We start from the raw sequence: 13,541 nt of genomic DNA, 5'->3' as shown, positions 1-13,541 counted from the left end.
ATAGCCCGTTGCCGGGGTAACGTGCACGTATGTGAGCGCGGGCAAGAGCTGGGCAAGAGTACTAGCCGGCCGCCGATCAGGGCTCCTATTTTAGCCAGTTTCTCGCATGGCGCATTTTTTGTTGTAGAGCGGGCATCATAAATTAACCCGCGCCCAGATGGGGTCTGCCGAGCAACGCGGTCTGATGGGGGGGGGCCATTTTGGCCCCCCCCTCAGATCTCGAGAACCACGCAACATAGCGACAAGCGGTAAACGGTGTTGGATAGCCCCAGCGGGGAACTACCTTGTGACCCAATTTCATTGACCTCGGTCAAACCGATGACGTCACAGGTCAGGTCAAAGGTCGAATTTTCACCGTTTACAGGCATTTCAAGAAATGCGTTGTAAAATCGAGTAAAATGCATTTCATTGAAAATCATCGATGGAGAAATGTTCTTCAAACACATATTTTGCTATTTGAGGTCACTGATACCAGGTCAGGTCACAGAGGTCAGGTCACTGGGGGGGTCACAATATGAAAGTGTCGTGTGATACATGTTTTATGGTCCATTTTACATGACAAATGCGATTATGTGGGTCAGACAGACTTTAGGGCCGGCTTAGGTCACGTTTTGGTCAAGGTCAGGTCAAGGTCAGGTCAAGGTCAGGTCAAGGTCAGGTCAAATTAGGTCAAATTTCAAAGTTGATATTTTTGCATAAAATGGGTATCGATTCGATGCAGCTCGTCACGGGGAGTTCAATGGTGGTCTCCGTTTTGCGCTACGAGGTCTAGAATTGCTAAAAATTGAGTTCAAAAATTTGACGTCATCAATTTTTAACAGTTTTTTCGCTATAACTTGGCCAAAAAAAGAGGTATCGATCTAAAATTTGGTATGTATATCGAAGAGCGCAGGGACTATCACATATATTCCGTTTTTTTTCGAAATTCGGAAAATTTTTGGAAATTTTTTGAGTTTTTCTAAAAAAATCAATTTTTTTATTTTTGGGGGTCAAAATCCCAAAATTTCGAAAATCCGAGATAGCAGTTTTGTAGCGCCGTCTTTTCTCTACACAACCACATAAAGAACTTTAAAATTGCTTGTTAGCTGTAGAATTGGTGAGCGTTTCAAGATGTCATGTTTTTTGCTCATTTTTGCTCGAACATGACCTCAGTTTGACCTCAATAACTCCTGACCTGAGGTGACCTGTGACTTGAAATTTTGTGTGAAGGTGTCAAATTGATGCCCGGTAAGGTACCCAAAATTTGGCGGCGCTGCGCGCCGCCGTTTTCTCGCTATTTAAGAAAAACCACAGGGGGGGGGCCAAAATGGCCCCCCCCCCATCAGGGCGCGGGTTAAAGGTAAATATTAGGATGAGTTTGTACGGGTCAGTGGTGTCGAATGAATGCACAACAAAAGGTTCTGGTTCATATGCTGTGTATGCTGTAAAGTGAAATAAAATGCTTTAATTGTAATATTCATGCTAAGTCTGGCAAACCTAAGAAAGAACGGAGTTAAAGCACCTGAATCACTTTGCACGTGTTTTGAGCACTTGAAATGTATGGCTCGGAGAAATTTATGTGAAAAGTTGTGAGAGAAAATATGCTCTCACAACATAAATGCACATGCATCAATGACTGCAGCACTTTAAATCCATTCCTTCTTAGGTCTGCCAGACTATAGTAATTTGTCTTTGTAAGCCTCATCCCCCTGCCTCTTACAATCTTCAAAGTTCAATCTTCCAAGTACTGGGCTGGAAAAGCAGCAAGAGGTCTCAGCTGTCAAGCAGAATCAATCTGTGGTCATGCTGTTTAAGAACTTCAAGAATTTGCTCTTTTGCTAGGATTGTTGTTAGTATATTCAGGAATTTAATGCCTACTGGATCACTTGAAGTGCACAAATGATTATGGCATAAGACAAGCAGGATATGAAGGAATGAGTAGAAAGGAAAAGTTAAATTAAGAATAAGAAGATAATACTTTCAGCAATAATATTGAGGCTCCTTTTTTAATAAAACGGGCCATAACACACTTAAAAAAACAATCTGACTGAAACCTGTATTGAGATAATTTTTGTTTAATTGTTTTTCAAGAAAGGGACTTAGCCTGTTATGCCCTGGGTGAATGGGCTGACCTCTGAGGCCATGGGTTGACCTGGGGGTGGGACTGACTCTGACCCTGCTCCGTTTCACAACATGCTGCTGCCTAGGTACTGTACAAATATCAGCTCCATGGGAACTAGTTTGTCTACCCCTAGATGATCCAGCCATGTCAATGTGGACTTGACCTCACCTTTCAGGCATGGCTAGGTTAGGTTTAGTTTGGTGATGGTTAAGAAATGTTGACTGGGTTTGTGTGGTTCCCTCTTCATAGTGCCCTGTTTGTATGGTAATCTGACATCATAGGTTTCCTTTACATGTATAATGGCATGCAAAATTTGGCATTATGAAGGGCTACATAGTACATACTTTACCACCTTTTTTCAAGAGCTCTAATACATAATATGCCTGAGCTGAAAAGAGATCCTTAGCTGTAGTAGTCGGAGCTATTTATTTTTCATGTAAATTCATAATATGAGGTATGCCACATAATTCATGTCCATGAAGCAAAATGACTTAACTTGTGCTGGTAGTACCACTGCTCTACTGCTATTGTAGGCTGATGATGTCATATTGGAATATCTCATGTAGTTATGCTATGAAAACTGGAAACACTTGTATCTGCTAGTAGTGTGTTATGAAACAGGGCCCTTAAATTTTGTGCAGTTTGCTTTGTTATTAGCATGCCTGTCAATATACTCCATAAACATTTAGCAATATGCTCTAGTATGATGATAGCCATACCTCTCTATATGTGATAGCCAATACCTATATCTACAATTTTTATGGAGAATTGTAGCCCCATTCGGCATGGGGACTGCAACTGGATGCTGATGGGTGTTCTCAATTCCCATTTGCCACCTGTCATTAGTCATTACCCTGAAGCTCTAGCTGTTGCAGGGGAACAGTTGTTAATGATCTGATGTTTCTTGACCCTAGGTGTGTTGAACTTCAGTCTTGAACTTGTGTTTATTGTCTGACTCTGATCTGCAGGGATTCTGGTGATGTAATCTATTCCTCTTCTAGTCCTTAATATGCCTACATATATATGGTTACAGATGCTGTCATAATAATTAGCTTAGGTATGTAAAATTTAAAACATGATGGCATTTTGCTTTTTTTACAGCTGGAGCCACCAACACTCTCAGTACTTGACTACAGTACAGTACTTGACTAAGTACTTGAATAAGCACTTGAATCTTCAGTGCTTCAGGAAAGCATGTCTGATCCTGAACCTAATGCTACCATAGTTGAAAAGTCAGGTCAGGCCACATCTGACACTGACCCACCAACTGAAGGAGATGGAGCAGACGGTAAATCGGCGGCAGCGGACCAGGCCCCTGCAGACGCGCTGCAGGCTGCCGGGGACGCCGGTGCCGCGGGTAGCGCAGCCCAGGAGGACGGCCCGCAGCAGGACGAGGCCGCGCTGCCGGCGCGGCTGTCACTCTCCGAACCGCTGCCGAGCGGCCAGCTGGGCCGGCTGGCCGAGCCGGACGAGTCGTGCTTCGTGTGCGGCCACCGGTGGCAGAACAGCCTGCGTTACCGGCTGACGCGCGACGTGTACATGTTCGCGCTGCCGCGCCAGCCGGTGCAGCGCCGCGACTGGCTGCTCTCGCTGCACTGGGGCCGCGCATCGGCGCCGCCTCCTGACGGCCGGCTCTGCTCGCTGCACTTTGGTCCCAGCGACTGCCGCTCTGTGCCCGGCGAGCGCAACACGGCCCAACTGCTGCCCATCGCCATGCCGCGCAGGTGGGTCCCTTTCAGCGCCCTGGGAGAAGGGATCAGGTGGGCCTTTTTGCTCAGCAGGAGAGCTACTGGTCTGGCAGGTTCTCCCTAGTCCCTTCCAATCACCATTTCTTCTTATATCGCCCATAACTTTTGATATTGCTTATTTTGTTGGAGCGTATACCGTCCCTCCAATGAAAGCCAACGTTCATGCGTGGTAGATTAAGTAGCCTGTAGATAATAACAGCCCATCTTTCCCCGCCAGGCGGTACTACGACACCCAGGAGGAGGAGCCGGCCCGCGCCTGCTCCTATCCGCTGTGTCGCGGCCAGCGGCGCCAGCTGCTCGCCATACTGAGCGAGATCCAGGAGCGGGGCAGCGGCCAGCTGCGCCGCGCCGTGCGCCCCTACTGGAGCCGCCGCCGGTACCCGCTGCCAGAACCGGGACCCGTCAATGAGGCCTGGGTGGAGCTGTTCACGGAGGCGCTCAACGATCGGCCCAACGTGCCAGATGAGGTGGAGCTGTGAGTGCGGGGGAGTGCGCCGGCGGTGGGAGGGTGCGGAAAGGGGCATATTACACAGGCGGGATGAAGGAGAAATGAATTGGACCACGGCTGGTCAGTGGTCGTCGATCTTACACTGAGTATGCTCTAACTAAGCATCATTCTTCATTTTAGTTACGATCTTTTCGGACTCCGTGTTTTTCGGTACGTATATTTAATCGTTTGATATAGCTTTGTGTGCTGCTCACACTTTCTATAATAGGTACTAACTACTAGGTATTTTACTGTTGCCTCGATACTGAAGTTGTTCGTCTATTCACATGCGTGCTGAACGCTGGTCCCCGTTGTACTTCATCTAACCGTTCCCTCCGTAACCGTTCATCCTCCGTTCGCCAGCTCGTTCCTGTGTGCGCTGCACTTTGCTCCCAAGTGGTTTCGCTGGGAGAACCGCGGCCGACCCAGGATAACCTCAGAGCCGCTCGGCGAGCCCAAACTGGACAAATACGCCGAGCCCACCATATTCTCGTAAGTGGAGTGCTTGGGTTTGTGCAGCTGTGGCTGAGGAAAGGAGATGTTGTGAGTGGCCGTGGTTGAACCAGTGCAGCATTGTTGGGACTTTGGTGACGGATTAGCTAAATGTGTTTTTGCTCGTTTTTATTTTCCTTTGAGGCTATTATGAATTCGCTATTTTCCCACGTTTATCACATTTAGCTGCTCCGTGATAGTGTTTGTAATCCCAACAGGTAAGCTCGTGTAATTGTCAACAATGTCCTCGGTAGCGGCCAGAGACGGAACAAACTCACTGATGTACCCAGTAGACTACCGTTGTCCGGCATCACTCGTTCTATCGCATAGTGTGTTTACGAAGATCAGCTGGATCAATCAGGCGGCAAAACAACACGGATGTATCGCATACGGACTGTTACTAAGCTCGGCTGAAGATCGCCTGCCGAGATTTCCGTGTACGATTTCGTTTTGGCGATCTGTTGACGCGTTTCCGATCACGTTTTGCACGATAGTGTGCTGTAGCATTCTAGATACAAGGCAGTATTTGTAGGATCGACTTTTGGATATGGGTAACGTTTGGTATGTGGGCGATAAGATATGTGTGGAATAATTGCCCGATCGTGCTATGGTATGGTGCCGCTGCCTTTCCGCTCACCCTGTGGTTACCTACTTGTTTGACGTCAATAGACAGAGTTGATCAGAGTGGGTCCTGTAAACTAACTCTGACCCCCTACCCGGTGTTTTCAGCTCTTCGGCGCTGATCGGTGGACTAAAACTGGCACTGGAGAAGGACCTGAAACAGCAGCAGCTGAACAAAACGCTGGAGAAGAATCAGCCGGAGTTGGAGGCTGACCAGAAGCCAGCAGCACCTGTCAGACAGCCCGAGTGCGTCTCTCTCTCTCTCTCTCTCTCTCTCTCTCTCTCTCTCTCTCTCTCTCTCTCTCTCTCTCTCTCTCTCTCTCTCCCTCTCCCTCTCCCTCTCCCTCTCCCTCTCCCTCTCCCTCTCCCTCTCTCTCCCTCTCCCTCCCTCCCTCTCTGGCTCTTGCACTTTTTAGTTTCTTAGAACTCTCCACTTTACTTTCTCGTTGATGGCGCGTAATGTTCCGCTGTATTGACTGAACATCGAGGCAGGACTATTTAGTCACTTGACTTATCAAGCTTTCCATCTCACATGGCACCCAAACATTCCACCTCGGTAACAGAATGTCAGTAACCGTTCGGACGTGTAGCTAAATCGGTACTGTCGGGTCATTGAAGTCAACAGCGTTATCGGATCCCTGTTTCTTATAGTTTCGATCAACACGAAGCTCCCAAAGGAAGTCTCACCCAACCACTTAACATACCTCCTAGGAGCGCCGGCTTTGAACCCCTCACAGGCCGGTGGGGTGGCAGCTTTATTTAGCATAAGCCGAATCAAGAACGCCTAGTTGAGTTTGCGTTATTTGTTTCATGTGGCACGCAAGGAAACAGTGGGGTATGTTTCCGGTGGGGACCGCTTTTCACCTAGCCACTTGTCAGCTTTACACTTCAGAGGATTATGCCCGGCTAAATTGTTGCGTGTTACGTGTCACGTGCAACGATGCATACCTACAAAGGCTAGCAACAGTCTGAAGCTCATGCGTCATTGTCATCTAGGATAGAATGCACAGTGTCAAAGGGTATCTCTACAGTGACTACACCACCCATGAACATAGAACACGGATGAGAAATGTTATTTCTTATCCCTGACTAGAGATCGTACAGTATAACTACACAGCAAGCGCGTGTCTCACTCCACACTATATCGTGTGCCTTCCTTCACACCTTGCCTTTTCTGTGGTCAGGTCCGGCGAGCCGCGCTGTGGGTACCCGCACTGCGGCTCCGACGCTAGTCCGGTGCTGTTCACCGTACCGACAGCCGAGGAGGAGCCCGAGAGGCGCCAGCTGTGGATCCGCTCCCTGAGGGCGGTGGTCGGAGCACTGGGGCAAGACGCCGGCGGATTCAACCCCGAGACATGGTGAGTGTAAAATGGGAGGGTAGTGAGTCTTACTCGGGGTGAGTGTGAGATCGAGCGGGAGCAATGTCTACTTTGGCAATAGTATGTGGGGAGATTGAAGGAAAGGTAAATTCAAAATGGAAGCTGTCATGACACTCAGCTGGCTTCGACGAGGGGAAGTAGGTGTCAGATACTGGATGAGCTAAGAGTATGTGAAAGAAGACGGGATATAACAAGGTTCAATCCTCATCAACCTATTGTGTTGAAAAGAAAAAAAAACGAGTGAGATAACAACTACGCCCGCGAGAGACCAACGTAATGAAATGCTGTAGTATTGAGGCCAGCAAGATAAAACCCCTTTCTGCCACCTGGACCCCTCCGCCATCTTCCAACCCGTACCTCCTCTGACGGCTCCGCTCTGTATTTCAGCACCATGCTGTGCTCCAACCACTTCGGTGAAGACACTATCACCCGTATGGAGACGGACGGACAGACGGTCATCTCGCTGGACGCACGCGCCGTGCCAGTGCGGTTCCGCAGGTACGCAGAGGGTAGGGGACGATGGCCTGGGGTCGGGGATGGCGATCGAGCGATGAGAAAGGGAATGGCTAGGGCTCCGATGACGTTTGAAGTTTGGCGCCCCGAAAACTTGAACATCATTGGTAATGGCAATAATTTTTAGAACGGTGTATGCGGCTGCCTAGTTTGGACAGGTGACTTTGTTAATCTGTAATTGTTTGGCGTGGTTGCGAACTGCGACTTATGCGTAACGATGAAGGCTGTCATGGGTTGATCTAGTTTGCTGTTTTCCTGCTAGTCAATAGATCTCCCCGCTCTCTAAACTTCTTCAGACCGGCGCCGGACGCATCTGCCTCGGCCGCCAAGCGGGCGCGTCTGACGCCGTCCGTAGTCAGCTGGCCGGACGAGCTGGGACGGCTGGTGGAGACGGCAGCGCTCCAGATGGATGAGGAGCAGGAGTCATCAGATGAGGAGCGGGATCCTCAGGAGGTGGCCAATGAGGCGGCGCGCCAGCAGCAGCCGCCGGGGTGAGCGACTTGCTGCCGTCATAGTTGAGCGGTCGGTAGTACTATTGTAGCTTAGTAATGAACATACCCAGGTGGGCCTTTCCTAGTTTCTTGGCCACATTTGGTAGCATTGAACGAGCTCATCTAAGAGTTTGAAGAAGAAGATGGTGGCTGTTGATGTATTTCTCGCGTGCTTTTGCTGATTTACAGGTGATTTGATTGTCCCCACCCGGCCGGCCGGCCCCTGCTTCTCATCTCTGAGCTCCGTCGTTTCCGTTCTCTGATCGTTCCCTCGTTCCTCACAGCGGCGACGGCGTGCCTGAGGTGGAGCTGCACATCAAGATGGAGCCCATGCCGCCGGAGCCCCCCACGCCGCTCCGCCGCGGCCGAGGACGCGGCAGGGGCAGGGGCCGCGGCCGGGGTCGGGGTCGCGGTCGGCCCTCCTCCCCCGCCCCTCCTCCCTCCGCGGCGGCCCCGGCAGCGACGCCGGCGGTGCGTCGCCCGGTCGGCCGTCCGCCGTCATCGAGCACTGCTGCTCAGCGGCAGCTGGGCCAGGTGATCCGCGCAGCCGCCGCCGGGCACTTCGACTCGTTCCGCGCCCTGGACCAGCTGCTGTCTGCCGACCCTGAGGAGCGACCGGCGCGGACCTCTGCCGACCAGCTGCTCCGAATGTGTCTGATGCTCCGGCTCAAACAGGGAGCCTATCACCGGGAGAAAGAGCAGTACGTCGTCACCGAGAACCAGGAGGAAGGGCCGCAGGACGGTGAGGAGATGGTGGTGGAAGCGGCGGACGCGGCTGCCTAGGAGCTGGGGAGAGCGGGGAGTGGGATGAAGTCATGGAGGGATGGGAGAGTGGGTGTTTAATGTACAAAGATGGCGGTAAAACGTGAAGCACATGCTTCAGCTTCCAGGGAATACACTGCAATGGGCGTGCTGTTCATGGAATGTTGGCCTTAAGTCGTAGCTCCTGGTCGGGGTCGGGTCGGGGTCGGCATAATCATCTGTGCTTCACGTTGGTAAAAACAACACTACGTTAGTGTTGAGGGAAGCTGGTCACCAAGACATGCTATTTGTTAAGGGTTAGCTAGCTCCATTTTCAGTCAAGTGAATCCATTAGTAGGGATACATGCCTATTCATCTCATTTCCACGTCATTATCACGTCATCGCCAATACACTCGAGTTGACTGACCAGACTCTTTCCATACTCTCGGGAAAGACCGAGTGGTATTCCGTGAGAGGGAGGCACCGCAGCGGCAGTTCGTTGGAAGATGGCGCACAACTCGATATTTGTCGCTAACAACTAACCAAACATGTCCTCTTGAGAGCTAATATGGTTAGATGGTCTGAGTAAGGCCGGAGACTGAGCTTCCCTCGTGGTACGGTGATTTTTGAGAAATCTGAGGGGGTATTCCGCAATAGTCGCGCCTCAAGCCTCAGAAGCTTGTGAGTCACAGTTGAGTCAGTTATGTTGACTCGAGTATATCCCTCGAACTCTGAGATCGAGTGGGGATGATATTCCAGGTAGTAATTGAAATGCATGGAGCCAGTGTGACGAGAAGCAGCCTGTTGCTTCACATATCGCACTTCACATTCCGCCTTGCCTTCTGCACTAATGGACACTATATAACTGACGATACAAAAATAGCATCAGTAATTGTCTACCGCCCAGTCCGCTATGAGCGACTTGTGAGGTCATTCCCGGTAGAAAAATCACCCTACACGCTCAGTTATGTTTGATAACACCGCGTCGGCTGTCGACTGTCATGCAACAAACCGTTGGACATTGTCAATCGGTGCAAATTCAAAAACTTCTCAGAAGTCTTCCCACGAATTCGCGTAAACCTATCAGGACGCTCGTGCCATGAAACCCACGCTTAGCCGCACCTCAAAGAGCCTACCGCAAGGTGTAGCCGGTAAAGAAGCACGGACAGAAGCTAATTACGGTGCAGAAGCGGTGAAGTGCGGAGGGGGGGGGGGGGCAGAGGCGGACAGGGTCTGTAGGCAGCGCCGAGGGACGGCGGCACGCTCCTGGTCACGTGCCTCTTATGCCTAATGCCTCTGGAGGGGGGGGGGGGGGGGGCAGAGGCGGACCGGGTCTGTATGTAAGCAGCACCGAGGGGGAGGGCGGCACGCTCCTGGTCACGTGCCTCTGATGTCAGACTTCATAGTGAGGAGGCGGCAGTAGACATTGCGGTGGGGTGTATCCCGAGTTGCGGCTGGAAGAGAGGGGTGAGTTCAGTGGGTACGAGTGCACCGGGTGGATAATACGGATGTGGGTGAGATTCGTTTGAATGACGCTGAGAATAGTGCCGATTTGTTGAGTTCATGAGACGCGCTAGTTATTGGTGCTATGATCGTGTACGAGGCCAGACCCTATGCTCGCTTATTTTGGCGACTGTTGGGTGCTCTGTTGAGAGGTTAATTTAAATCGCTTGTGTAGGTACTTTGCAACGTCGGCTTGGTCTGGTCACACATGAAACAATCTTATACGCTTTTCTTTTGAACCTTCTATTGATCAGTGGTCAGTGGAATGATGAGTACCCACGAAGATGAATCCCATGTGCCATTATTCATGCATGAATGAAATCTCGCTTCATTCATAGCCCTCTAGCTCGTGAGTCGCCCGATGTTTCATCTCTGATTCACATTGGTGCGTCGTGCGTTACCTCATGCTCATTTCCTACTACCAAACTACCACCCAGACTTAGCGTTTGCCTAACTCTACCCCTCCTTGCAGTCCTCCATAACAACTAACAACCATCAACACCACACCCCCACCCCCGCCGCCTGACGTGGCACCCTGACGCGATCCGGCACCTGGGGAAGGAGTGTCCGACACCGCACCTACACACGGCGGCGGCTGCCCGCGGCGACGCCACGATTCATTGTCTAATCCCCGTCTGATCGTAGCAGCCGCCTCAGTGAATGACCGTCTGATAGTCGGCGGCAGCGACCGAGCGCGGGCTGAGTAAGCTCGGTTAGAGGCGGCAGGTGACGCAGAGGTGCCCTCGACCTCGGTCGCTGCGGGGATCGTCTATTTACATCTGGATGGGTTCGAGACTCTCCTCGCTGGCTTTCTCCCGACGCACAGGAAATGCCACGCGTGCGTCCGCAGTTCTCTGGCGCCAAGCTGACGCGGACTCTGCACCACCGCCCTACCGCTCCACCGTCCGCCGCCCGCACCACCTCCCCGCCGCCCGCCGCCCGTCGCACCGCTCCGCCGCCCGCCGCTCGGCCGGCCGTTAGTGATCCAAATGGATGGGCGTAAGAGGCCGAACGGTGGTCCCGCCCTGTTCTGAGTCGCCAGGTCCGCGCCGGTCGGCGGCGGTGACCTCATGTTCTCAAAGTTGGTCTCTCCCACCCTGCAGATCGAGGCTCCGGGTCTGTCGAGGCGGCAGGTTGGACTTTCTGATGCTGAGAGCCTCTGCATTGGCCGACATTTCGGGGCCCCCTTCCAATATCTGACCGTCTCTGAAACTGTTGCCTGGGCATTGACTTCCACACTGAGCACACTTTGGTTTCCGAATTTCGCTACTTTTCTTCTGATTGAATGAGAGCTGCGAAGACTGTTTGCTTGCATATATCTTACTATGCATTTACAGAATTACTTGTTTGCGAAGCATCGGCTGGTGCAGCGTCACTCAGTAACCCTGTCCACGCAGCGTGTTTACTATTCACGGTGTTGTCGGCCGCCCACCGGCCGTCGCTGACGCACTGTGCCGTTTGTTTACTGCACGCGCCGCGCCGTTCATTCATTGGCCCCCTGGCCGTGTCGCCGTCCGAGGGAGAACGGCCGTCTGTTGTTGGCCTAACCGGTCGCCGCCCACCGGCGCCGTTACCGGCACCCATTCACGGCAGCGACAGTTTATTCTATCCCCGGCGTGTGTTTAGTGTCAACAGGCCGCCCTAAACAGCCATTCCCAGTCGCCGGCTGGAGGGCGGGCCGGCGGACGGTTCTTCTCGAGACCATAAACGACGGGAGTGGAGCTATTCAGGCCAGTGGCCGTCACCGTGCCTAATTTCTCGGAGATGTCCAAATAAAAACATCCGAAACCGGAGCTGCCGACTGACGGCGGCTGACGGGACTGCTAACAACATCTCACCCCACCGGCCTCACCGCCGAGGCAGCGCTAGCCACTGACTCCGCCGGCGGTAAAAAAGTGAATGAAGTCGCCGAGGTGCGGCGTACACGGCGACGGCAGTCCGCCTGCACGGAAAACCAACACCGCGTGACTCGGCCGCAGCTTCCAAACGAGGTGCGGGCGTCATTTGTAGCGGACCGATGGTTTTTGCATGACCACCTGATACGCACAGGCACGCGGCTGGGAATCTGGACAGAGCTGTGAGCAGCAGTTTAATGTCGCATTCAGATCGTGTTGTTGGCTGATAACTCGACCACTGCGGGCGGATAGAATATCACGCTTTACATCTCACTACGCACGCATCTTTATCACCTACAGCACGCGTATGGTGAGCAGTGCTTGGTGTTGTGTTTCTTGACCAACACATTGTTGAATGGCGCCGGTTGTTAGTTGGGCTTGATCTTGAAATAATAAGGGCTTGAAAAGGCGAGCGCTAGCGTACGTTTAGATTTGTAGCAGATACTATTGTTTAACAACCTCACAAACATTTCAATCATTCATTCATTCGTTCATTCATTCATTCATTCATTCATTCATTCATTCATTCATTCATTCATTTCTTACACTGACCTTCGGGGTTATGGCCGTGAGATCAGTTGCAGTGTTGCAATGCCTATACGGTCTTATACGGTGCCTATCTTGACTAACAGTTCACAGCCACCTGACAGTAACAGCTTCTTGTCACTCGGCCGGAGCGGTGTCCCCTCCCCATCTGACCCGACCGGCGCCAGCGCGCGGCGTCCCGTTGCTAAAGTGCAGCATTAGAGATGCTTCAGGCTCCTCGAAGGCCGCCTTTCACCCGGGCCAGGTCGGGTGCTCCACCCGCCGCCCCCGCCGCCGCCGCCGCCGCCGCCCACCGGAAGCGCAGCTGCGTGAGAGTGCGTGCGCCACCGCCCAGCGATCGCCACTCTGACCCGACACGCCTGACCTCGCGGCGGCGGCCAGCGCGGCGCCGAATTCGCCGCGTGCCACTCAGCGCACTGAGGACGCGCCAGTCGGCCGCGTTTTTAGAGCGAGCCGAGAGGTGGAGGAGCAGCGATGACGCGGCCTATGACTGGGTTTTGGTGCTCTTTTTCCGGAGAAACTGGCGGGGTGCTAATGAGAAACGGCGCATCGAACTGGAGAGGATGGCCTCCCGTTGCAGCGCGAGACGATGAGAGGTCGTTCCGACACACGCCCAGACAGCCCATAGACGGTGATTACGAGCGCTTTTTCTGTCAGTATATGCAATGATTATGTGAGGACTCCACCCTGGAGAGGAGAAGTCTCAAGGCGGTGTTTCTTTTTCAGTCTCCTCATGCTGAGTTATGAGTCGATGGTAATTCCATTAACAGAACTGGCGGCTTGAGTGCGCTAGCCGCTGACACCATCCTTTCTGCCCGTCTGTGGCGAACCACTCTTTGTCATAATGTGTACATATCCCGGGGGTCGGATGATTTATCGAGTGTACTCTCCAGACTGTGTGATGAAACCGTTTGATAAACGATGGGTTAAATTACGCACAGGCTGATACTGCCAACATAGCGGGCGGGGTTTTCCATAGTGTCGGTGTGCACTTAGGCACTATTAAGGGGCCATGTTGGTGGA

At 52.2% G+C, this 13,541-nt stretch overlaps 1 protein-coding gene across 3 annotated transcripts; it reads left to right on the top strand.

Annotated features, from left to right (window-relative positions):
- The first annotated feature begins 112 nt into the window (after positions 1 to 112).
- Positions 113 to 9,000, top strand: LOC122386178. Of its 3 annotated transcripts, none has more exons than XM_043375123.1 (9): positions 113 to 146; positions 3,201 to 3,825; positions 4,067 to 4,324; positions 4,700 to 4,828; positions 5,558 to 5,695; positions 6,634 to 6,807; positions 7,216 to 7,326; positions 7,638 to 7,832; positions 8,117 to 9,000. In XM_043375123.1, exons 2-9 carry the CDS (start codon positions 3,296 to 3,298, stop codon positions 8,613 to 8,615), a joined length of 2,034 nt encoding a protein of 677 aa, XP_043231058.1. In that variant the 5' UTR covers positions 113 to 146; positions 3,201 to 3,295; the 3' UTR covers positions 8,616 to 9,000. The 3 variants fall into 3 exon arrangements, with proteins under 3 accessions (XP_043231058.1, XP_043231057.1, XP_043231059.1); XM_043375122.1 differs by lacking the exon at positions 113 to 146 and adding an exon at positions 1,666 to 2,186 and having other exon boundaries at positions 3,203 to 3,825; XM_043375124.1 differs by lacking the exon at positions 113 to 146 and adding an exon at positions 1,734 to 1,779 and having other exon boundaries at positions 3,203 to 3,825.
- Positions 9,001 to 13,541: the final 4,541 nt, after the last annotated feature.

The sequence above is a fragment of the Amphibalanus amphitrite genome, unplaced genomic scaffold (genome assembly GCF_019059575.1).
Source record: "Amphibalanus amphitrite isolate SeventyFive unplaced genomic scaffold, NRLGWU_Aamphi_draft 000243F_arrow, whole genome shotgun sequence".
Lineage (NCBI taxonomy): Eukaryota > Metazoa > Arthropoda > Thecostraca > Balanomorpha > Balanidae > Amphibalanus > Amphibalanus amphitrite.
The sequence above is the reverse complement of the archived record's forward strand: the minus strand, read 5'-3'. Positions and strand labels throughout refer to the sequence as shown.